Here is a 25,767-nt window from a genome sequence, read left to right as displayed (position 1 = left end):
GAAAATTGTGACTATTAATAGGATAACATTAGTGAAGCACCACTGCAGATAGTTGGCACAAATCAGTGTTAGTTTCCTGCTCTCTGTTTCATTTCTCCCTCTTGACTGCTCACTCCCCCTCAACAGGCAGATTTTGAGCAGGGTTCAGGTGCCATAAAGCCACTTCACTATAGGATTATAACCTGATATAGGCAAAGGTCATATGCAGCAATGATGCGAGCATTGATGAAGTTGGGAATACAGGCGGAGTCCAACCACATCCTGCCTGGTAGAGAATGACATCTCCGACAGCCCACTGTTCTGGACTTCTCCCACTTTCTCTCCACTCTGTCTGGTTTCCCTCATGCTTTATAAATAGGATTACTCCTTCCTAAACTAGTAAACTTATCTAGTCTATGGGATTTGGAATTTTAATAAAAATCCCTTGGATAAAACTTGATCATACCTCTTTTTTTCTGCATAAACCTCTTGTAAAGATCACATATGGACTGTCACTCCACCACATCTAGCCTTCTGGTCAATAATACTTCAACCACGGCTTACAGATAACTAATATTTGACAGTGAGGCTGTGTGCTGTAGAGGGCAAAGCACGGGCTTTGAGATCAGACAGAATGTATTAAAATCACCTTTCCATTATTTGTCAGATCTATGTCTTTGGGCAAGGTATTGCACCTCTTGGAGCCTCAGATTTTCCTCTCTAAAACTGGGATACTAGTCTCTGAATCAAAAAGAAATAAGGCAATGTATGTCAAACACCTCACTCCTAGGAGGCATCCTACATGAGGTGATATTGCTCCTATTAAATACAAAATGCAAAAAACTCCTGTGAAAAAACTCAGGGCCTTATCTTCAGTGGAACCCAAGAAAATGTAATTGGGGCTAGTATACAAGATAAATAAAGACCTTATGAAACTCAACACTCAAAAAACAATCTAGTCAAGAAATGGGCAGAAGACATGAACAGACATTTGTCTAAAGAAGACATACAAATGGCCAACAGACATATGAAAAAATGCTCCACATCACTAGCCATCAGGGAAATACAAATCAAAACCACAATGAGATATCACCTCACACCAGTCAGAATGGCTAAAATTAACAAAACAGGAAACAACAAATATTGGCATGGATGCAGAGAAAGGGGAACCCTCTTACAGTATTGGTGGGAATGCAAGCTGGTATAGCCACTCTGGCAAATGATATGGAAGTTCCTCAAGAAGTTAAAAATAGAGCTACTCTATGACCCAGCAATTGCACTACTAGGTATTTACCCCAAAGATATAAATGTAATGATGGGAAGGGGCACCTGCACCCCAATGTTTATAGCAGCAATGTCCACAATATCCAAACCGTGGAAAGATCCGAGATGTCCATTGACAGATGAATGGATAAAGAAGATGTGGGGGGTGTGTGTGTGTGTATGTGTATGGAATGGAATATTACTCAGCCATCAGAAAGGATGAATACTTACTATTTACATCAATGTGGACAGAACTTGAGGTTATTATGCCAAGCAAAGTAAGTCAATCATCAGAGAAAGACAGTTATCATATGCTTTCACTCTTATGTGGACTATAAGAAACAGGACAAAGGACTGTAAGGGAAGGAAGGGAAAACAGAATTGGAAGTCATCAGAGAGGGAGAAAAACCATGGGAGATTCTTAACTATAGGAAACAAACTGAGGGTTGCTGGAGGGGATGTGGGGGGATGGGGTAATTGGGTGATGGTCATTAAGGAGGGCATGTGATGTGATGAGTACCGGATGTTATAGGCAACTGATAGATTATTGAACGCTACATCTGAAACTAATGTTGGCTAATGTAATTTTTAAAAAAGTACCTTCAAGATAAAAAAAGAAAGAAAGATCTTTCCTGGGCCCAAGGCTTGATGCTTTCTATGAGGGTATGAGACTATACTAGGAATTTCAGGCAGGAAATCATCAGATTCTAAGAAAGCTATAATATAGGTGCTGTATAAAGCAAAAAAAAAAAAAAGGAATCAGAGCTCTCTAAGTAAAAGTTGTCTTTTGAATATACTTTTAGGTGGAAGCACAATGCTGTTCAAAGGGGAGGGAGTGGTCAGGGACTTTGGAGAGAAGCATTGGAAAGGGCTGGTTGACACTGCATGCACTAAGAGCAGCTAAGAACTAAGCCACACTAACACTAAGCAACTGAGACCTAGGATTCTGACATCTAGGACTTGAATGATGAGATGGGGCCCCCAGCCTGGATCTGGTGATATGCCCACTAATTTTATGCAGCCAGCTGGCTCTCTTCCTCATCTCCCCAAAGCCTAGGGTTAAAGGTCTGAGAGTCAGTGGCCAGTGGTGAGTTGGTATCCTTCTGTTTAGGAACTAGTAATAAGAAGTGACTTCAGGGAGAGCACAGAGAAGTGATGAACACACACACACACACACACACCTGCTCCTGATGAAGGATACCCAGTTCTGTTCTGAACTTTATGCTCAAGTCACCTAGCTTCTGGAGTATGGATTTGGTTTCTCAGCTTCTTGGGAGGATACCCAGAGACCAGAGATTCAGCCTACAACTTCTGTGGTCCTAACCCTTTCCCTGACACAGGGAAAAGTCATGAGCCTGGAGCTACTCTTCTTAATTCACCAGCTTCAGAAATGGAGATGTGAAGAGTCCACTCAAACCACCAGGGAGAGAGCCCAAGGGGACAGGACACCAAGCTCTTGGGTAGAGACACTCATTAAGTATGTATTAATTGCTCAGTCCTCTTCTCCCTCCCTCCAGTACAGATGCCCTAGGGCGATGTCTCTAAACTTTGATGTTCAGCAGAATCGCCTGGGAGTTTGTTAAAGATGCAGATCCTAGCTTCACCTCCAGAGATGCTCATCCATGAGATCTGGGGCCAGGTAATTCTCGGAGGCATATGGTTCTAAGGGCAGACTTTGAGGAAACACTGTCCATAGGAAGAATATCAGAGTGTGAGCCCAAAAAGAGATGTGGAAAGATCTCTTTACTGGCCCTTTCCTGCCAGATTTCTGTTTCCCCTAGTTAGGTCATAGCTTAGGATGTCGTGGGATCCCACAACTTCCATGATTTAAGTCTTTACACCAGTGCTCTTCAAATTGTAGTTCACAGATCTGCAGCATCAATGTCATGTGGAAACTTGTTAGAAATGCAAATTTGGGGGTCCCACCCCAGAACTACTGAATTGGAACTCGTGGTGGTAGATTCCAGGTGTTTAAATCACCTCTCCAGGAATTTTTTGTTTAATTTGAGTTATTTAAGTTGACAAATGATGTTACGTTAGTTCCAAGTGTACAACAGTGGTTCAACTTTCCTACGCATTATGCCATGCTCACCACAAGTATAGCTACCACCTGTCACCATACAACATTCTTATAATAACATTGACTATATTCCCTTTGCTGTCGCTTTTATCCCTGTGACAGAAATGCACAATAAAGTTTGAGAAACTTTGCTTTTATTCTTCACTTGGGAAGGTGAGATGTCCATAGATAGTCAGTGCTAAACCTGGAGTGGCATTTATAGGAAAACAATGATGCTTTCAGAAGATGAACTACAATTTGGTTAATTTACAGAGGAGACCAGCATGAAGCATGCTTTCATTTATGATTCTATAGGGGGGCTAACCAGCAACATCCACACAGTTTTGGCAAAGGAGGGTTGGTGAGTCTTGATTTCCTACAGGGCCCTCCATGTTTAGAGCTGTTGTTGTAACATTTTATATCATGGGCAGAGAGTAATACACTTCCTCTTATTCAAGTGACAAACAGTTTGGATACCTTGATTTAAAAAGATCTAACTGGTAAAGGTGGTATCTCATTGTGGTTTTGATTTGTATTTCCCTGATGGCAAAAGATCTATAAAGATGGATGGAAAATCTGTTTAAGATACATAAGATTTACCAAAATAAGGCTTTTAAGTTTCTTTGACCCTTACCTTGCACATTTCTATTCTGGCAAGCATATAGGTATTCAGCAGAAAGTCCCTGGGGTCTTGGAGACAGAACAATTATCACCATTAGTGTGGTTCTGAGGGAAACAGGAAACAGTGGGAAGAACCCGTGCTCTGCAGGGGACACCAGAGACCATTGCTCCCTGGACAGGCACCCCTCTCCTGGGCCTTAATTCCCTTACGTGTATAGTGAGGACACTCAGCTTCCCCCACTGCCTTATCCTCCTACCATCTGGCCTTGGTAGTTTCTGTCTTCCTGGGCAGGTCATACAAATCAAGACATGTTACAGTGGGGTTTATTTATTTATTTATTTATTTATTTATTTATTATTCATTTGTTTATTTATTTATTTAAAAGGCTGGTGATGGGTAGTAAGGAGGGCACGTATTGCATGGTGCACTGGGTGTTATACGCAACTAATGAATCATGGAACTTTACATCAAAAACCAGGGATGTACTGTATGGTGACTAACATAATATAATAAAAATATATTATTATAAAAAAATAATAAAATAAAATCAATTACCTAGGGTATAGTACATCATTGGTTTTTGATGTGATGTTCAGTGGTTCATTGTTTGCATATAGCACCAGTGCTCATCGTGTCATGTGCCCTCCTTAATGCCCATCACTGAGTTACCCCATTACAATGGGGTTTAAATGCTGGTGACCTTTGCAGACCTTACCCTGACTGTACACATTTTGTTTGATCCATATAGTATTTTGAAACTGAAAAGCTTACATAAAAATCCAATTGGGAGCTTTTATTAAAAATTAGAGGATTTGCAAAAAAAAAAAAAAGATACTTAAGAGAATGTAGTAAAATGATACAGCTAATTTTTTAGATTCTGGGGCATGTTAAAGCCTGAGATTATGGGCCCAAAATATAAGGGTTTACAAAAATCTCAAATAAAGGATAACCAAACTATAAATTATTGTTATTATTCATGCCCCCAAGTTGCAGAAATAAGTAATAATATTAACTTAGCATTTGCTGATCAAAAAGTATTTATAAAAGAGAGCATTGTTAATATGGGATTGAAATTCTGGGCAACAAATATTTGCCAAGCACACCCAACATGCCACCATTTGTCTTAGGGTGGAAACATTAAAGTTTTGAAAAATATTCAAATGGAAAATCAAATACATGAGGTCAACCAAAGTGAGGTTCTGATTTAAATAAATGTCATATCACTGTGAGAAAAATGTTGCCCTACTGAAGAGTTTCCCCAGGGCCTCTTTCATGTCCCTGTTCCTAAGGCTGTAGATAAAAGGGTTCAACATGGGTGTGACCACTGTGTACATGAGAGCCACAATGATGTCCTTGTCAGTGAAATTGCTTAATTTGGGGAAAAGATACTGCCCAAATATTGCCCCATAATACAGAGACACTACAGACAGGTGGGAGCCACATGTGGACAATGCTTTGCATATCCCCTTGGTGGAAGGAACTTTCAAGATGGTGGCCCCAATGTAGCCATAAGATACCAGAATACATATGAATGGCAGGGTAATGACCACCACCCCTACTGTGAACATGACCAACTCATTGAGGAAGATGTCTGAGCAGGACAGCTTGAGCAAAGCACCAAGGTCACAGAAAAAATGGGAGATGGTGTTAGCAGCACAGAAGGATAACTGGGAGAGGAGAAGGGTGTGGGAAAGGGAGCTGGCACAGGACAGGATCCAGGATATAGCCACTAGTAAGGCACACAGCTCTTCCCTCATGATGGTGCTATAATGAAGAGGGTGACATATAGCCACGTAGCGGTCATATGCCATTGATGTAATAAGGAAGCTGTCCAGGTCAGTAAAAAATATAAAAAAATACATTTGTGAAATGCACCCTGCATAGGGAATGGATTTGTACTTAGCATGCATGTCCACCAACATTTTTGGGACGGTGACAGATGAGAAAGAGACATCGGTGAAGGCCAAGTGGCTGAGGAAGAAGTACATGGGAGTGTGGAGGCGAGAGTCCAGCCTGATGAGCAGGACAATGAGCAGGTTCCCCAGCACCGTGGTCAGGTACATGCCCAGGAACAGGGCAAAGAACACGCCGTGCTGCTCTGGCCGGATGGGGAGCCCCAGGAGGAAGAACTCGGACATGATGCTCTGGTTCTCCCTCCTCATGGTACTCTTTCTTCTGCTGGGAATGAAGAATGGTTAAAAATATTAAGGACTCTGAAATAATCATTTTTAGCAGTCATATGAAAAATATGTATGTTTTATTTTGGAAGGTGGGAAACAACCTATTTCTCATATGTTTCTTTATATGTTGGCACATAAAGGAATTAGGAAAATTGTTGATGAAGGACTGTTAACGAGAGCCAGATTTTCCGGGGTTAGTGACAAACCAAAATTCTTGCATCTGTGACACTGAAGACCAGACCATGGAATATGATGTCTCAGCCATGTTATTGCCCCAAGAATGCTCTGTGCTGAGTACTCCAAGTCATCAACCACAGCACAGCAACCTTTGGAAGATTTGACTTCAACAATTGGAATTCAGTTGTTAAATTTCAGATGGCAGGTGGATTTTTCAAATAAAAGGATACAAATAGTATTGTATTGGCTAAAGAACACTCATCAATATACATACATTTTGTTTATTTCAATTCAGTAGAGGGTTCTTAGGAAACTCTGAATTATGTTATCCATTCTCCCTACTGAAGCTGAAGAGAGATTTTTTTTCTTAAAAATCTATAATCAGCTGACTTTAAAATGAGATTATCCTGGATTATCTGGGAGGGCCCAATGTAATTGCAGGTATGCTTAAATGTAGAAGAGGGGAGCAGAAGAATCAGTCGGGGAGAGATTTTAAAATGTTATGCTGCTGGTGTAGGAAATGGGGAAAGGGCCATGAGCCAAAGAATGCAGGCGGTCTCTAAAAACTGGACAAAACAAACAAACTGTGCAAAGCAAGGAAACAAATTCTCCCTTAGAGCCCTTACCAAGGAGTGCCAACATTTCAGACTTCTGACCTCCAGAACTATAGGATAATAAATGTTGGGTTTTTGAAGCTACCTTTGTGGTAATTTGTCAGAGCAGTAACAGGAAACTAATGCCCCAACATGGGAAAGATCTCAAGAATATCTAAATCCTCTGCTTGTCTAGGTACCAGTATGCAACAAAACTCACATGTCCTTCCCAACTTCCATGTGGTATTCAACAAAATGAAGCAATTGCTTCTCAAATTCCTACCTAACATGTAGGGACATGAGGTTACTGTCTCATTAGGGGCATTTGCCACGAGTCACAAAGGTGACTATAAAACACCCTCTCCCACTCTAAGAAACAAACCGAGGGTTGCTGGAGGGGAGGTGGGGGGTGATGGGATAACTGGGTGAAGGGCATTAAGGAGGGTACTTGATGTAGTGAGCACTGGGTGTTATATATGGAACTAATCACTAAATTCTACCCCTGAAACTAATAATACAATATGTGTTAATTACACTGAATTTAAATAAAGAATTTTTTTTAATTAAAAAAATAAAATGCCCTGTCCCACATTCAGCAGCAATGCTATATAAGATCTAAAGCAAGTGGAAATTCCTCCAAAGACTGCTTCCCTGTATCTCTTTATTCCTTGGTTCACTTTTGTCCTTTTTATTTTCTCTTCCTGTCTGTCCCTTCACTTTATCTTTGTCATTTCTCCTTCTTTCTGTCTCACTTCTCATTTTCTCTGCCTCTGTCTCTCTGTTCTTCTGTTACTCTGTGTCTCTACTCCTTCTCCCTGCCTCCCTGCCCTCTCTCATTTTCTCTTTTTTTATTCTCTCTTTTCCTCCATGTCAGAATCAGCTTTCTCATTCTTCCTCTTCCATCCCCATATATAAACCATATGTGCTGAGAAAACATACCCATTCCATCCCCAATACTGACCTTGCCTGCATTTATCCAGTGTTTGGTCAGTAAATGTGTCCTGAGATTCTCTTTAGGGGACCTAAATATCAGCTTCCAAGGTCCTAGATATTTCTTGGGCATCAACAAGAAAAGTTACACATTCAGACTCTCACTTCTATTTACCAGCCCTGAATCTATGAATTAAGGAGTATAACTAGCCAAGGAGAGAACCCTAGGGTGTAGGAAGCAGATGTTATTTCCAGTTCAAAACATCCAGCAGACTTAGATTACTGGCCTGATTTTCCCCTTGATTCCCCTAGGAAAGTTATCCTGTGGTAGGTATGTTAGTGCTGGGAAACTTGGAGAATGAGCCCACAGGGAAAGGCTCTCAAGGCATCTTCAGTCTCCCTTCTGTTCTAGGCTGCTGTAATCACCTTTTGACATAAAGTAAACTCCAGAGAGGTTAAAAAAAAAAAGAGAGAAAAACTTACTGGATCCAACTAGATCCAAAACAAAGCCAAATGATTGGATGGCCCCTGAGAATTTAGGTAGAACTATGTCCTACACAAAGGGTTCTTGTTGGGCTCTACCCACCAGGTAACCCAAAGAAAATGACTTTCTTCTCTCTGGTGATTATTATGAAACACAAAGTGGGAAGAGACAGGAACAACCACCTTTTTGGGGGGAGATTTTAGTATGTTTTTGACAAACAGGTTTGGTTACATCAAATAAAAATAGTTTTCAAGGAAGAAAGAAAAGAAAGGAGGAAGGAAAGAGGGAGGGAGGGAAAAATAACCCACAAAGAAAACAAACTGGCACATAGGAAAAAATGTTGACACACACACAGTCCAAAAAAAATTGACTCAAAGTTTAAAAGCTTCAGGTTCTTTGAAACTGACCTTGAAGAAAATGATCATTTATTGTGGCATTAGTCATTCTTTGGAATGAAATATATATATATATGTAAGGAGCTCAGATACTGGTACAGGAATTTATATAAGCATCGTACTGACAGGAGTAGACTGCAAGGCACAGACAAAGCTATGTGAGGTGGGTTTGGACAGATTGAAATATAGTGAGTCAAAATGGAGACCCCTTAGATTGAAGTCTGATATGCTATAGACAGAAGAAAGACCTGTGGTAGGTAGCATGGTAGGTAGAAGGCAACAGAGGAGCTTGCACTCCGTGGATGAAAGACAAAATTCCAGCTGGAAAGCAAGGGACAAGTTATTGCACATTTCACAGCACTTTGTAGGACTCTTCAGATTTTGGAGACAGTGCATACCACACCTGGAATACTGCTCTAATTGATTTTTCAAATGACTTGATAGGCTGCCAGTTTCAAGTGGGATCTAGAGCAATAGAGGGCTCTACAGCTGATTCAGACTATGGTACAAGGGACCCTACTAATTGGATCATCTGTGTTGGCAGAACCCATGGTGCTGGAGGTATTCATGCTAGATAATGACACCACATGGAGCCTCTGCAGACTCCACTAGAAGAGTTGCAATGTGGTGTTTCTGGAGACAGGAGCTGCTGGCAAGCTACCAGTCTTTAGTAGAGATGGAGAGCCTAACCATGGGCCATCATGTGACTGGAGCTGAGTATTGCCAGGCACAAAAAGTCATAAGGTCAGGTAGATACAACAGCAAATTTGGCATTAGAAAACAAAGGTAAACTTCAGAAACAGGTGGCCTAGATCCTTATATCATCTATGCTGTATTGATGTCTCTCCCTCAGTTTGCGCCTGTGGCCACCATCTTGAAGCATCCGTAGCAAGACAGGAGTGGATCTGAACAGTGTAGGAGGTGAATGCACAGACTCCATCAAGTCCCCACTCATAACCGTTTATGGCTCCATCGCAGGGCACTCTGGATAGAACCTCAATTACCAGTATTTTTATTTCTTTGAGGGCTTTCCCTGGCCCCGGGAGCCTGGGCTGTCTACAAGTGCAGCAGGCTGTAAGTGCCAGAAAATCAACACTCTCTATCCTCCACAACCACGCCCTAGAGCCTCCGATTAACTACACACAGCACTTGATCCACAAATACCCCAGCTCATTCTCCTGTAGGGTGGAAAAATCTGAGGTGTGTTGGAGCCTGGTGTTTTCGCAGTGGAATTAGCTTCATTTTCCCAGGTGATAATTTTATTGATAGATGTCCTTTGTTTATAGCCTAGTTCCCCTGTCTTACTTTCTCATCCTCCTTTGCTGTTTCCTTCGATCCCCCAATAAACAATTTGTCCTTAATTCTTGATTCAGAGTTGGCTTCCAGAAGAATCCAAGCAAAACAATCTTTTATAATGTAATAGTAATTTTCTATTATAGACTGTTAGAAAACAGCATTATTATCTTCACTATGATTCAGGAGGCATTTTTAAAGTGGATTTCTATGTGCCCAGTACTAAGGAATTAAAAATTAGGGATAAATTCAACAAAGATCCTGCTTTCTTCTCTCTCTGCATATGTATTTAGAAAGGCAGAGGCCCTATAAAGCAGTGGGATATAAACTATTTGCTAGTGGCAATAAGCATTTGCTTGTTGGCTGCAGATTATTTTTAGGAGAGGGACTATTCCCTGAGGCTGCAGGAACTTGTCCTTTGAAGGTTTTATGCCTTGATTTTCAGAGTTCTGTGTAATGAGTGGGGGTGGGGAAAAGAGCAATCAGACACAGTAATGATGCTTATTAGGGGCAACTGCCTTCCTCTTCTCAAATTTTGTCAACCCTTATACCTTTCTTCCTGGACCATGAAATTCAGCAACAGTTCACAAGACTAATATTTTCATTGCTTATAAAATGAATGTATGATTATATAAATATTATGGCAGAGAAATAGTTTTAAAATACATAAAGCCTCTATTCCCTATAAAATATAGCTTCTGTTAACATTTCAGAGCACATCCTTCCAGGTTTTAAAAATATGATATCTGGGGGCACGTGGGTGGCTCAGTCAGTTAAGCATCTGACTCTTGATTTTGGCTCAGGTCATTATCTCAGGGTCATGAAATTGAGCACCACAAATGGCTCCATGCTTGGCATGGAGTCTGCTTAAGGTTCTCCCTCTCCCTCTTCCCCTCTGCGTGCATGTGCTTCTCTTTCTCAAAAAAATAAAATAAAAATATGATACTCTGCATTTTGATGTAGAGTTATAAACATGCTTATATACAATTTTCTATTATGTTCTTTCAAAAATTATATCATAAGCTTTTCATAAACATCATTGGAATGACCATATAATATTACTTCTAATGAGTGTGTACTATCTATAGTTGCCTTAACCCTTTCCTTATGGAAACTGGGCTATCCTACTTATCTTTTTATATTATACTGTAATTAGATATCTTTCTAATCTTATTCTAAAGAAAACTTTTTCAAAGTACTTGAAAAAGTATTGGGCAAAGAGTAGAAACTGTTATGTGTCAAAGCCTACACCACCAACTACCAAACTCCAATGAGTCCTGTTTTGTGCCAGATCTTGGCACCTGAATCAGTTTACTTCACCTCTACAAATTAGCTATCAACTGGGTGCCTTCAGCATTTCCATGAATGAACCGCTCAACAACGTGGTTTATTTATTCTTTGATCTCATTTTCAATGACCTTGACTGGTATTGTACTTTAGCCATCTCTTCCCATGGCCATATTAGGAAGATTTGGAATTACTTTGCCCATAAAATATTAAATTTGAGTTTTCAGTTCTTTGCTCTCTTCCCCTCTACCCATTATGCAAAATCATTGGCCTTATAAATCTATCCAGTCTCTGATCCTATCCTTTTTCTCCCAAATTTCTTTTTCATTCTGTTACCTCTCCAGGATTGATCTCATGTTTTATCACTCTCTTACCAGTTTGCCCAAGGCTTTACCTCAATGGCCTTCCAAACTACACATCTAGCAAAGCTTCATTGTTGGATCAATCCAACTAGCCACCTTCTGGACTTCGCATTTTCATTTATTCTTCAATTCACTGTAATCTAGATTCTGTTCCCTGTACTCACTGACATATTACATCACCAAAATCCTTCTTATTCCTCAATTCAGTAGATGGTTTTCAACACTCAAACTTTTCTTCCCTTAGCTTTAGTGGTCCCACATTTTTTCCTTCTATGTCTCTGGTTGTCATTTGATGTCTTTTGGGGACACTCTTTCTCTGTCATTTCCTTGACTGTCAGTGTTCCTTATGGTCTGTATTCAGCCCTGTTCTCTTCCCTTCCCTCACTTTTCTTTCCATCTTTCCCTTCTCCTTTCTCCTCTCTAATCTTGAACTTTTTTCTCAACTTTTCTTGTTCATCTCATTTCTTTTTAGGCAATCTCATCCTCTTATATATTGATGGTCCAGGAATTTCTCTCTCTTTCCAAAATATATCCACCTACCCCCTGAATTTCTTATGGGTTAACACTAAGTGTGTTAAAAACTTCTCAAGTTTCGGGGCGCCTGGGTGGCACAGCGGTTAAGCGTCTGCCTTCGGCTCAGGGCATGATCCTGGCGTTATGGGATCGAGCCCCACATCAGGCTCCTCCGCTATGAGCCTGCTTCTTCCTCTCCCACTCCCCCTGCTTGTGTTCCCTCTCTCGCTGGCTGTCTCTATCTCTGTCGAATAAATAAATAAAATCTTAAAAAAAAAAAAAACTTCTCAAGTTTGGGGCACCTGTGTGGCTCAGTCAGTTAAGCATCTGCCTTTGGCTCAGGTCATGATCCTAGTGTCCTGGGATCAAGTCCCACATCAGGCTCCCTGCTTGGTGGGGAGTCTGCTTCTCCCTCTCCCTCTGCCCCTCCCCCTGCTTGTGCTCACTCTCACTCACTCTCTCTCTCTCAAATAAATAAATTAATAAATAAAATCTGTTCTTTTGGATTCAACTCTCTTTTTGATTTATATTATTATTATTATTATTATTTATTATGTTAAGTTAGCCACTGTATAGTACATCATTAGCTTTTGATGTAGTATTCAATGATTCATTAGTTATGTATAACACCCAGTGCTCATCGCAACATGTGCCCTCCTTAATATCCATCACCCTGTTACCCCCTCACCCCACCCCCCTCCCCTCTGAAACCCTTGGTTTGTTTCCTGTTGTCCATAGTCTCTCATGGTTCGTCTTCTTCTCTAATTTTTCCCCCTTCAGATTTCCCTCCCTTCCCATATGGTCCTCCATGCTATTCCTTATGTTCCACATATGAGTGAAACCATATGATAATTGTCTTTCTTTGTTTGACTTACTTAACTTAGCATACTCTTCTCCAGTTCCATCCATGTTGATACAAATCCTTTCTGATGGCTGAATAATATTCCATTGTATATATAAACCACATCTTCTTTATCCATTCATCCATTGAAGGGCATCTCAGCTCCTTCCACAGTTTGAATATTGTGGACATTGCTGCTATGAACATTGGGGTTCAGGTGCCCCTTCTTTTCACTACATCTGTATCTTTGGGGTAAATACCTCGTAGTGCAATTGCTGGGTCGTAGAGTAACTCTATTTTTAACATCTTAAGGAACCTCCATACCATTTTCCAGAGTGGCTATACCAGCTTGCATTCCCACCAACAGTGTGAGAGGGTTCCCCTTTCTCCACATCCTTGCCAACATTTGTTGTTTCCTGTTTTGTTAATTTTTGCCATTCTAACTGGTGTAAGGTGGTATCTCATTGTGGTTTTGATTTGTATTTCCCTGATGGCTAATGATGTGGAGCATTTTTTTCATGTGTCTGTTAGCCATTTTTATGTCTTCTTTGGAGAGTGTCTGTTCATGTCTTCTGCCCATTTTTTAACTGGGTTATTTGTTTTTTGTGTGTAGTTTGAGAAATTCTTTATAGATCTTGGATACCAGCCCTTTATCTGTAATGTCATTTGCAAATATCTTCTCCCATTCTGCGGGTTGCCTCTTAGTTTTATTGACTGTTTCCTTGGCTGTGCAGAAGCTTTTTACCTTGATGAAGTCCCAGTAGTTCATTTTATTTATTTATTTATTTTAATAATATTTTTTTATTATATTATGTTAGTCACCATACAGGACATCCCTAGTTTTTGCTGTAAAGTTCCATGATTCATTAGTTGCATATAACACCCAGGGCACCATGCAATACGTGCCCTCCTTAAAACCCGTCACCAGCCTGTCCATTCCCCCACCCTCCTCCCCTCTGAAGCCCTCAGTTTGTTTCCCAGAGTCCATAGTCTGTCATGGTTTATTCCCCCAATAGTTCGTTTTTGTTTTTGTTTCCCTTGCCTTTAGAGATGTATTTTGTAAAAGGTTCTTTGTCCAAGGTCGAACGGGTTACTGCCTATGTTCTCTTCTAGGATTTTGATGGATTTCTGTCTCACACTGAGGTCTTTCATTCATTTTGAGTTTATCTTTGTGTATGGTGTAAGGGAATGGTCCAGTTTCATTCTACTATATGTAGCTGTCTAATTTTCCCAGCACCACTTATTGAAGAGACTATCTTTTTCCATTGGATATTTTTTCCTGATTGTTAAAGATTATTTGACCATAGAGTTGAGGGTCCATTTCTGGGCTGTCTATCCTGTTCCACTGATCTATGTGTCTGTTTTTGTGCCAATACCATGCTGTCTTGGTGATCACAGCTTTGTAATATAGCTTGATGTCAGGCAACGTGATGCCCCCAGCTTTGTTTTTCTTTTTCATCATTCCCTTGGTGATTTGGGGTCTTTTCTGGTTCCATACAAATTTTAGGATTATTTGTTCCAGCTCTTTGAAAAATTCCAGTGGTATTTTAATAGGGATGGCATTGAAAGAGTAAATTGCTCTGGGCAGGATAAACATTTTAACAAGCTCCCTGTCTGCTTCTCCCTTTCCCTCTGCCCCCCCCCCAGCTTATGCTCGCTCTCTCTCACTGTGCTCTTTTGCAAATAAATAAATAAATAAATAAATAAATAAATAAATAAATAAAACAAAAAAACCTTCCCAAGTCTCTTTTTATTTCTATGTCCCCTATCTCAGTAAATAGTTCAGCCACACAAACTGCTGTCTGAGCCACACATTTAGAGAGGTTTTAAACGTTTTCATTTTCCTCATTTTCTATAGTCTATCAAAATCAATTCACATCAAAATGACCACATCCTTTAGATTCTGACTCTGAAGGAACTTAAACCCATATAATTCTTTACAACTCCATTGTCTTTCTTAGATTTTATAACCTCCCACATAACCACCTGTGGCCACTTCTTAATAAGTCTCCTTGCTTCTGGCCTGGCATCCCATCACTCCATCCCTGCCCTTCCAACATCCCCTCCAGCTGCTGCTAACACATGCTCATTATCCATCCTTCATCTGTTGTGATAGTTTTTAATATGACACTGTTAGTCTTCTGATCAAATCTTTCTATGGCTCTCCCTTTGCTTTTAGATAAAGTGTAGATTGTTCATCATGTCTTCCAAGGTTCTGTGTGATTCATTCCTGCTAATTTCTCTGGCCTCATCTGAACCTCTTCCCCAATTGAAGCGTACATTTCAGCCAATCTAATTTTCCTCATAATAGATTCCCAAATTTGTCATCCTTTCCTTTCTCCACATCTTCTCCTATTCCTCTTATTTTTTTTCCCCTACCCAATGCTCTGTCTCTATGCTGTGCGTACCATCTTTTACTTGTTTGAATTGTCTTGGGAACTGACTTGTAACTTCCTAAAGCATACCTTACTGGACCCCTTAAATTTGAGTCTGATACCCCTCCTCTGTTGTTCCTATGGCAGTCAGCACCCACCCTCACTACAGCATTTGACACGCAGAGAAATAACAACAACAACAACAACAACTGTGTTTTCAAATCTTTACTCACTATACCTCATAAAATTCTTGCCACATAGAAGTTACACAACATTTTGAGTAAATGAATGAGTACATGAATGAGTTTTGAAAAAAAATAATGAATTAAAATGCTATCTCCTCTACTTGATTCTGTGTCTCTTCTCTAATTTTGCCAATCTGAATGGAGTAGGTTTCTGAAGGCTTCTCACATTCATGGTTAAAGAATATATTTTGAGCCCTGAGTGTGTGCCAACTATCACTATGTGTCACGTCTGACCAAATAAATAAATAAATAAATAAAAATCCTGCACACATTCAGGTGTTTCTAAAGGAAGAAAAAAAAACCCTCCATTTCTGAGAAACAGAAGCCCAACTATTCCTTGATAAATGTTTTTATTTCCCAGGGACTAGTAGCAACTCTCTTCCCAGTTCCAGATTAAATGTGAGAAGGAAGAAGTCAATATGATACAGAGCCTGCTATTATGAGAGACGCATCATGGTGCAGTGGAATTAGGCTTTAGGTTTGAAGTTTGGGTTTGGGTTTCAATCCTCATTTGGCCATTTTTTTTAACACTCTCAAATGCAATAAAATGGGGAAAATGCTATCTACCTCAAGAATTATTTACATCGGAAACCGGGGATGTACTGTATGGTGACTAACATAATATAATAAAAAATCATTTAAAAAAAGAATTATTGGGAGGGTTTTATGAGCTTAATGATTTGAAAGTTCTTTACAAATAAATGAATCTGCAAACAAGTCCTCATTTGTATTCCCAAAAGAGTTGACTATATTTCCTATCTGGCAAAGGCACATCTCCACTGGGAATGGTTAAGGGAAGTGCAGTAATTATTTCCAAATTGTCCAACACCAGAAATTTGTGGCTTTGGTCCCCTGGTTCCCAACCTAGTTGATAAAATTGGATACCTTTGTCGTTGCCTTGGATCTGGTGAAAAAGAGAGTGTACTTCCTCCTTATTTGTGGGTTGAGCTTGTGACTTTTTTCCCTGTTCCAGATCTAAATAGTTTGGAGAGCAAATGAAAAATTATTTCCTATCCTGGAGCTGACAGTCCTTGATTTATATCATTACTGAGTTCAGTAAGGGCAGTGCTTATAGACTTCACTCAGCAATAAGTGTGTGTGTGTGTGTGTGTGTGTGTGTGTGTGTGTGTGAATGATCTGCCTCAGAAATCTTGCAAAATTTCTCAGAAATTTTGCCAAGGATTTGTATAATTTTGTTGTATCATCTCAAATAACTTGGGTGAACATAATGATTATAATTCCTTGAAGGTTGGTACTTTCCTTTTAGGAAAATGTTATCCCTTTTACAGTTTTGCTGAATATATGGCATGCATTCAAACTATGAGAAAAACTTCTCAAGTTAAAATATATGTATATACATATAATCTGCATTGTTTTTGTAAATAGTTGTAAATATGCCTACCTACAATTTCCTGTTATGTTCCTTCAAAAATTATATCATAAGCTCTTTATAAACTCATTTTATTAGCTATGTGGTATTGCTTTCAATGGATGCATAGCATTGTTACCTTAACTTTGTTTGCTTATTGATAGAAATTAGGTATTCCATCAAAGATCTTGACCAATATCTGACCTGCTTTTGTCCTGGAGCTCTGAGAAATTCACTGTATGAGCAGCTATCTTTGTAGATCCTATAGCTTGTATCCTAGTCTCTTTTTTCCCCCCCAGTTTTAAAAAATTTGAATTCAATTAGCCAGCATATAGTACATCTTTGGTTTTTGATGTAGTGTTCCATAATTCATTAGTTGCGTATAATACCCCTAGTCTCTATTTGCTTTTGATCATCTGATTAAGGACTGAGGCCATACATCCACCCAAAGGCTTGGGGGAAATTACAGATCCCATCTTCTTCTCCTTAATGAGGAGCACATATCCAGATGTCTCTTTTCCATCAAACCATGCTCTACTAGAGGTGGTATAGCATGGTGGTTAGGAACGTGGGTTTGAACTCAGATAGCTCTGGGATTGAATGATCTGTCCGTAATTTCCATGCTGAATGATTTTAGGCAAAGTACTCATACTTTCCAAGCCCTAGTTTCCAACTGTTTAAATGAAAAAAAAAAAAACCCTTTTTTGTGGTCCTGTTAGGCTGAGATGATATAAAGTACATGTCATAGCAGCTGGCCTATATTATCCACACAATAAATATATGATTAATGAATTATTGTTATTATAATGTTATTGTTATCATGATTATTAATATTACCATCTAGGCACATCTTGAAGCCACAGATTTTCATTAATCTTCAAACTCCCTGATTTACTTCCTAAAATTATTTTATTTTATTTTTTATTTAAATTCAATTAGCAAACACATAGTATACTTCCTAAAATTCTTGAGTGCTCTCAGGCAACAGCTTCTGTCTTACCTGAGGGTATCATTAATAAAGGCAGGTAATATAGTGGGAGCAAAATAGTCTTTTAAGACAGATATACCTGGGATCAAATCCCAGATTCACCAGATACTAGTGCTATCTGACACTGGGTAAGTTTCATCACTGAGTTCAGTGGTCTTCTCTCTAAAATGAGGATCTGGATGTCTATGTTGAAAGGTTGGGGAAGGAAATGGAGAGTATTTGAAAAGTACCTGGCACAAATTAGATGCTAAATGAGATTCTATTAACAATATGACTATTTTTAGCTCTTTAGCAGCCCAATTGCAAAAATGGTGAGTTTGTTCTATCTGCAATCGCTACTTTCATGCTGTCTATAATCCCCAGTCCTCTCCCCTCCTCAGTGTGTCTGAGGAGGTCAGTGCCCTTGTTCTGCCATTCAACACTGGTTGCCAAATATGAATGGCCCCCAGCCATTCCATCTCAGTGGGAGGGTTGGCCATAGGAATTTTTCTTCCAGGAATATTTACTTCAGTTGGAACTTAAAGCCTTTTTTCTCTTGCTGAATGAATTTCAAGTACCAGCAGCCTATTGTGTGTGGTGTTTTGGGTGGGGATATGGAAGTTTCAGTGTTGTTCTGGAAATCACACTACATAGGTATCATTCTGCATGTTCCCCCAAGAAAAACTGACCCAGGCAATTTGAAGAATCTCAAGTAAATTAGAGAGAGTGTTCTTTCATTCATTTTCCACAATCCATGAAAACGTTGGGGTCAAGGTTGGGTCCAAAGTGCTAGGCTGGTGATGGGTAGTAAGGAGGGCATGTATTGCATGGTGCACTGGGTGTTATACACAACTAATGAATCATTGAACTTTACATAAAAAAAATTAAAATTAAAAATAAAAAAAAAACCAAAGTGCTAGAATCTGTGTGGAAAGCCTAGAGGTTTGTGCCTCTAGGACGAAGTAGCAAACTACCTTTCACCTATTTCTGCTCCCAGAAATTTCTTGTTTGATATCTGGTTCCAGATATTATAGAAAGTGAGTTGGCATCCTTTACTATTGCCATTGAAAGTTACCATTTGACATGAATTTTCACCTACTAGATTAAAATGGTTCATGATTACACAATTCCTTTCACTCATTTGGGGGTGGGGGAACCAGGACCGGTGGTACAAGGTTCGCTTCTAAATCCAGTTGAAAAAGCAATGATGAGGCCAAGTCCGCGTCATGAACATGTCTGTTTCTAGGCTATTTTCCTCTACTATTTTATTCATTTATCTTTGTAAAATTACATTTTCTGTCGTAATCAGTATACCTTTACAATAAGTTTTGGAATGTTATAGTGAATCCCTGCCTTCTCTTTTAAAAAACATGTAGATATTTTATTTTATTTCTTTTTTTTATTATGTTCAGTTAGCCAAATATAATACATCATTAGTTTTTTATGTAGTGTTCAATGATTCATTAGTTGCATATAATAGCCAGTTCATCACAACATGTGCCCTCCTTAATACCCATCACCCAGTTACCCCATCCCCCCACCCCCCCTTCCTTCTGTAACCCTCAGTTCGTTTCCCAGAGTCCACAGTCTCTCATGGTTTGTCCCCCTCTCTGATTTCTTCCCATTCAGTTTTCCCTACCTTCTCCTAAGGTATTTTTATTAATATTGATTTGGGTTAGGAAATAAAACTCTTATAGGTAACTTTAGAGACACTGAAAAGATTAGAATTCCTTTTAAAAATTACATTTGGCTTTTAGATCATACTTCTTTGAACATGATGCCATGTGGCAACTAAGTAACATGGGATCCCAGGAATACTAGGATGAAACCTAGGTCTTGAACAGGCCTGATATAAGTTTCTTAAGAGGCTGCTGTGATGAATTTAACTGAATGTGACAACTTTCATCTGAACAACAAATTTATATTGTGTATTCATTAATTGTCTATGATAGATTCTGGTTCTACAGCCAATGAACAAATCAGCAATAACCATGGAATGTGTTAAGAAGCAGAGGATGAAGAATTAAACAGATCACTACACACAAAATTATGAAGGGCAATGAGATTTCTTTTTTTTTTTTTAGTGTTCCATGATTCATTATTTGCATATAACACCCAGGGCTCATTACAACATGTGCCCTCCAATAAGATTTCAATAAAAAAATACATATATATGTATAAAAATACATATATATATGCATATATATATGTATTTTTTATATACTTATTTTAGAGAGGGGGGGAGGGGAAGAGGGAGAGGGAGAGAGAGGATCTCAAGCAGACTCCATGCTGAGCATGGAACCTGACACGAGGCTCAATCCCACTACCCTGAGATCATGACCTGAGCAGAAATCAAGAGTCAGACACTTAACTGACTGAACCACCCAGGCACCCCTTGGGCAATGAGATTTCTGATGTCAAGTAATTTGTTTTGCTTCCAGAGAACAAACTCTGGAGTCCAAATCCCAGCTGGTCTTCTTCTTAACCTCAGTGACTGTGAGACTGTCTGCCTTAGCTTGCCCATCTGAAAAGTGGAAATAACAGCAGTATCTCTCTCATTCATACACTTAACACTGTTGAATCAGTTACTATACATGAGCTATTTGAACAGTGTATAAGGACCACATTCAATAAACATCAACTGTTAATTTTTTTCATTTGCAGAGACAAGCAGCAGATTGAGAAAGAAAGTGATTATATATCCTAAATGTACATGTTTTCTACATTTATCCAGCAAAACATGCCTCAAATGTAAGAAAATACGAATGAAGACCTCCCTAAATCAAAAGAACCTCTCTGTTATACTATGCCACTGTGATCACTTTTTTATCCAGAAACATTCCACCTTTTCCCTTCAACTTTCCCACCGCCCCCCTTCAGTTGATATACCAGCATGAGGCTGGAGAACCAGAGTGGCATGTCCGAGTTCCTCCTCCTGGGGCTCCCCATCCGGCCAGAGCAGCAGGGCATGTTCTTCACCCTATTCCTGGGCATGTACCTGACCACGGTGCTGGGAAACCTCCTCATCGTCCTGCTCATCAGGCTGGACTCTCACCTCCACACCCCCATGTACTTCCTCCTCAGCCACTTGGCCTTCTCTGATATTGTGTTCTCATCTGTCACTGTCCCGCAGATGCTAATGAACATGCAGACTAAGTACAAATCCATTCCTTATGCAGGGTGCATTTCACAGACCTATTTTTTCATATTCTTTGCTGATTTAGACAGCTTCCTGATCACTTCAATGGCCTATGACAGGTATGTGGCCATCTGTCACCCTCTGCATTATACCATCATCATGAGTCAGAGCATTTGTGTCATGCTGGTGGCTGGGTCCTGGGTCATTGCTTGTGCTTGCGCTCTTTTGCATACTCTCCTCCTAGCTCAGCTGTCCTTCTGTGCTGACCACACTATCCCCCACTTCTTCTGTGACCTTGCTGCCCTGCTTGAATTGTCCTGCTCCGATACTTCCCTCAACCAATTGGTAATCTTTACTGCAGGATTAGCAGCCATTATGCTTCCATTCTTATGCATTGTGGTTTCTTATGGCCGTATTGGGACCACCATCCTCCGGGTTCCTTCTACCAAGGGCATCTGCAAAGCCTTGTCCACTTGTGGATCACATCTCTCAGTGGTGACTGTCTACTATGGGGCAATTATTGGCCTATATTTTCTTCCCTCATCCAACAACACCAACAGCAAGAACATAATTGCTTCATTGATGTACACAGTGGTCACTCCCATGTTGAACCCCTTCATTTATAGCCTGAGAAATAAAGACATGAAAGAGGCCTTGAGAAAACTCTTGAGTAAGAAAACATATTCTTTCAACTGATACTTTTATTTTAATCTATCCATATGATCTTATTTCCTCAATTACATGTAAATACAAATTATTGTAAATATAGCTCACTTGTCTTTCTTCCACAATGTCACCTGGAAATACTTTGCTGACGTTATTCTTGCACCTGTTAGAGAGAATAGTAAAATGGGATGTGCTTTATAATAAGGACTTAATTTGCTCTTTTCTTGAATAATGGGATCAGAAAATACTTTGAAGATGCTGTATCACTTTGGCTGGTATCATCAAATGCAAGCCATTGGGGCTGACCTTCCCCCAAATTTTCGGGTTATTATAAAATGTATTTGGTCTTTCTTACATCTATTTCTTTTTTTTTTTGAATCTTTAAATTCTACCTCTGAAACTGATAACACACTAAATGTTAATTAAATTGAATTTAAATTAAAAAATTATATTGATCAAAGGAAATGGTCTATAAGATATTTTATTTATTATTTTTCATTATGTTCCGTTAGCCAACATATAGTACATCATAAGTTTTTGTTGTAATATTCAATGATTCATTAGTTGTGTATAACTAAGGAATTTTCCATTTTGGTGATGATATGTCTCTTTCTTCACTCAGGCATCCAGGTATTCAGGGACTCTGAGCCCTTCTATAACTCCCAAGAAGAACATAGGAAATTTTACTTTTCTTACATAATAATTAACACACTGCTTTCTTGTCCTTCAGGAATATAACCCACATGTCCTTTCTTCCCAAAAACACACAGATATTCAGCAACAAAATAAAGGTCACCTCAGTTGTCACTAGTCTAAGAGCCTAAGATGCATTAAAATCATTAATTCTGACAACAACCCTAAGAGATATTTTGAGAAAACTCATGCTCAAAGAACTATTTTGGTAAAACTCTTGCTCAAAAAACTCTTAACATCGGAGTTAGTAAAGCAAGATTTGAATCTTGGCTGTCTGACCCCAGAGTGATTCAGCATGGCAAAGACTGTAATTGTTTATATGGAACATTGTGTCCTGGGGAGGAATAATTAGCTCAGCCTAGTGGCAGAAGATATGAAAGACTTCCCAGAGAGGTGTTGCTTTACCTAAGACTTAACAAATCAGAATTAATCAGACACATGAAGTTCTATCTTGTCCTGGTGATCACAGGAAGAGGGAGAAGCATGTTCAGGATATTAAACTGGAAGTTTCAGCTGAGCTACCCACATTTGATAGACACAAGGTGCCAAAGTGAGCTGTAAGACACAAAATGTAGATGTTTATAGGAAATGCCCAATACTCAGTTTCATAACTCATGAGCCTCTCAGCCTAGACATGAATCTAAAAAGTGCTAAGAGCTAGATATGAGAGGGAGTTGTGGGAGAATTTTTTTGAGGAAGCTGCACAGCGAACCCCAAATCCTCTCAATAGACAAGGAGGTGCTTTCCTCCTCTCTTCAACCTTAGTGGGAGAAGCTTCAAAAGAACCATTTAGAGAATTTGATATGTATCTCTTACTTTGATGAGAGCAAGAGCAATAGGAAATATGAAATGGGGAGGAGTAGGGCAAGGGGGAATTGGAATTATGGAATAGAATTATGTTTGAGAAATTCCTTCACTTCTTTCATGGTGGGGTAATAAAAGCAAAAATATTTCCTATGTGTGGAATCACTATGCTGTACACCTGAAACTAATGTAACATAATGTGTCAACTATATTTCAGGTTTTTTTCTTAAAACGTTCCTATGGACTATAGGTGGGTTATGTGAGAAAGAAAACTGGTAGGAAGCCATGTTCAGTTCTCCCCAATAAGACCATGAGCATGTCTAGGAAACAGAGAGTAAGAGATCTGTAGGGAATGCACTACCACAAAATCAGGGGCTCTGAGGGGAAGCAATCACAGGAAGAAATATACTTTAGTTATATCACAGAGGATACATGGTAAAGCAGCCTGGGAGACTCTGAGACAGGGAAGTTCTTTTTTTTTCTTTTTAAAAACCCAGACATATTTGGTTTAAACCACCTTGAAAATCACATGATTTACTAGCCACTGCCAGTGCAAAGCCCCAGTGGGGGATGGAAATCTCCAAAATGCTATAAAAATTGGATCCTGTTGAATTGTTATCAAAGCAGATACTATTGATATTCTGTTTTTTTATTCTGATGACATGTAGCTCAGCTTCTTATTACACAGTATTAATTAGGTCAGGGGTACGGGTTTCCCTCTAGAAACTCAGTTGGCTTCTTTTTTTTCCCCCAATGTCACAAACTTCCCCTGTACTTTGAAAAATGCCTTACATATGACCTGTCAGTCATAAGGGTTGTATGTGTATGTTTGTGTGCATGTGTTGAATGATGTTAATATATTTCACTTTGAAGGACATTTACTCTGACACTGACACTACAGAACCATTATCAGTCTTGTTGTAGGTTTTTTTTGCTAACCAACTCTATCTATCCGTTGAACAAGAGTAATGGTGGACCATTAACACTGAATTATCTGCAGTAAATGGTTCTAGAGGGGATTCCCCTGGGGTATTCCTACTATTTATATAAATTCAAGATGTTCCGTCTGACAAGAAATCTCAATCCACCATTCCACAGCCTCTACACTTTTCCAGATGCCAAATCTCTTCCTCATTCTCTATAAAACAGAGTGGTTACCATTTTCAAGGTGACTTTCTCAAGGAAGCACTTAAAGTCAAGGTCACAAATCATAAAATAATGCATTAATGACTTTAATCACATTAAAGTAAAGACATAGATAGATAATTTAAAAACCTAACAAGCTTCCAATGATGGAAGACATTTGCAACATATACAACTGACAAAGGATTAATTTACTGATTATATGAAGTCTGTCTGACAATGCAATAAATAGAAGAGATACTCAGCCATCAGAAAGAATGATTACCTAACATTTGCATCAACATGGATGGGACTGGAGGAAATTACGCTAAGTGAAATAAGTCAAGCAGAGAAAGACAATTTATCATATGGTTTCACTCATTTATGGAACATAAGAAATAGGAAGATCAGTAGGAGAAGGAAGGGAATAAAGAAGGGGGGGTTAAACAGAAGGGGAAATGAACCACGAGAGATTATGGACTCCGGGAAACAAACTGAGGGTTTTAGAGGGGAGGGGTGGGGGAAGGGATTAGCCTGGTGATGGGTATTAAGGAGGGCATGTATTACATGGAACACTGGGTGTTATATGTGAACAATGAATCATGGAACACTACATCAAAAACTAATGATGTATTGTATGGTGACTAACATATCATAATAAAATTTTAAAAAAAAGAAGAGAAACAATCCAGTAGAAAAGCAGGGAAAATACATAATCATGTATTTCACAAAAGAATGTTGTACCAATAAGGATAATGATGGCTGCTCTAATGGTCCAATGTGGGTCTTCTATCAGGTTGATGGCATTTCACTATGCAGTAATTTCAGAACCAGGTTCAGTTATCTCTCAGGGCAGTGGTTAATTTTCTTTCAGACAACAGAGGAGAAAACACAGATGTTTCTTTAAAATTCTGGCCGGGAAAGAATAGACATTCTCTTCTACTGGGGAGATTTGCCACATAGCAACACTTAGATTAACAGGAGATTTGGCAGCTGTCTCTCACTGACAACTTCACACTTGAGAGGAAGGTCATGAATTTTTGGTGGATAGCCAGCCATCTCTGTCACAAATATCCAATAAGTATAGGTTAAGATGGTCTACCTCATAAATAGAGAAATTGAAAGTAAAATCACAATGAGATACCATTTGCTATTCACCAGAGTCACAAAAATTAAGAAATCCGGCAATAGCAAGTGTTGCTGAAAAAGTAAAGTAATAAGAACTCTCATACTTAAGAAATGGAAATTTAAATTAGTATAACTTTATTTATTTTATTTTATTTTATTTTATTATGTTAATCACGATACAGTACATCCCCAGATTCCGATGTAAAGTTTGATGCTTCATTAGTTGCGTATAACACCCAGTGCACCATGCAATACGTGCCCTCCTTACTACCCATCACCAG

The 25,767-nt window shown here is 39.2% G+C and overlaps 2 protein-coding genes across 2 annotated transcripts in view; one reads left to right on the top strand and one right to left on the bottom strand.

The window, feature by feature from the left end:
* LOC100483648 (olfactory receptor 1J1) overlaps positions 1–21,769 on the top strand; it is a 33,191-nt gene extending 11,422 nt beyond the window's left edge. The window contains 1 exon segment of the mRNA XM_034664456.1: positions 20,827–21,769. Within this exon segment, the coding sequence (XP_034520347.1) occupies positions 20,827–21,769 (943 nt within the window).
* The window catches only part of LOC100484909 (olfactory receptor 1J2), a 24,527-nt gene continuing 3,903 nt past the window's right edge, over positions 5,144–25,767 (bottom strand). The window contains exon 3 of the mRNA XM_002930671.2: positions 5,144–6,077. Coding sequence (XP_002930717.2) covers positions 5,144–6,077 — 934 coding nt within the window. The remainder of the gene's footprint in view (positions 6,078–25,767) is intronic.

Source organism: Ailuropoda melanoleuca, chromosome 7, assembly GCF_002007445.2.
Source record: "Ailuropoda melanoleuca isolate Jingjing chromosome 7, ASM200744v2, whole genome shotgun sequence".
Taxonomy (NCBI): Eukaryota; Metazoa; Chordata; class Mammalia; order Carnivora; family Ursidae; genus Ailuropoda; species Ailuropoda melanoleuca.
Note: the sequence above shows the minus strand (reverse complement) of the source record. Positions and strands in the feature narration are given on the sequence as shown.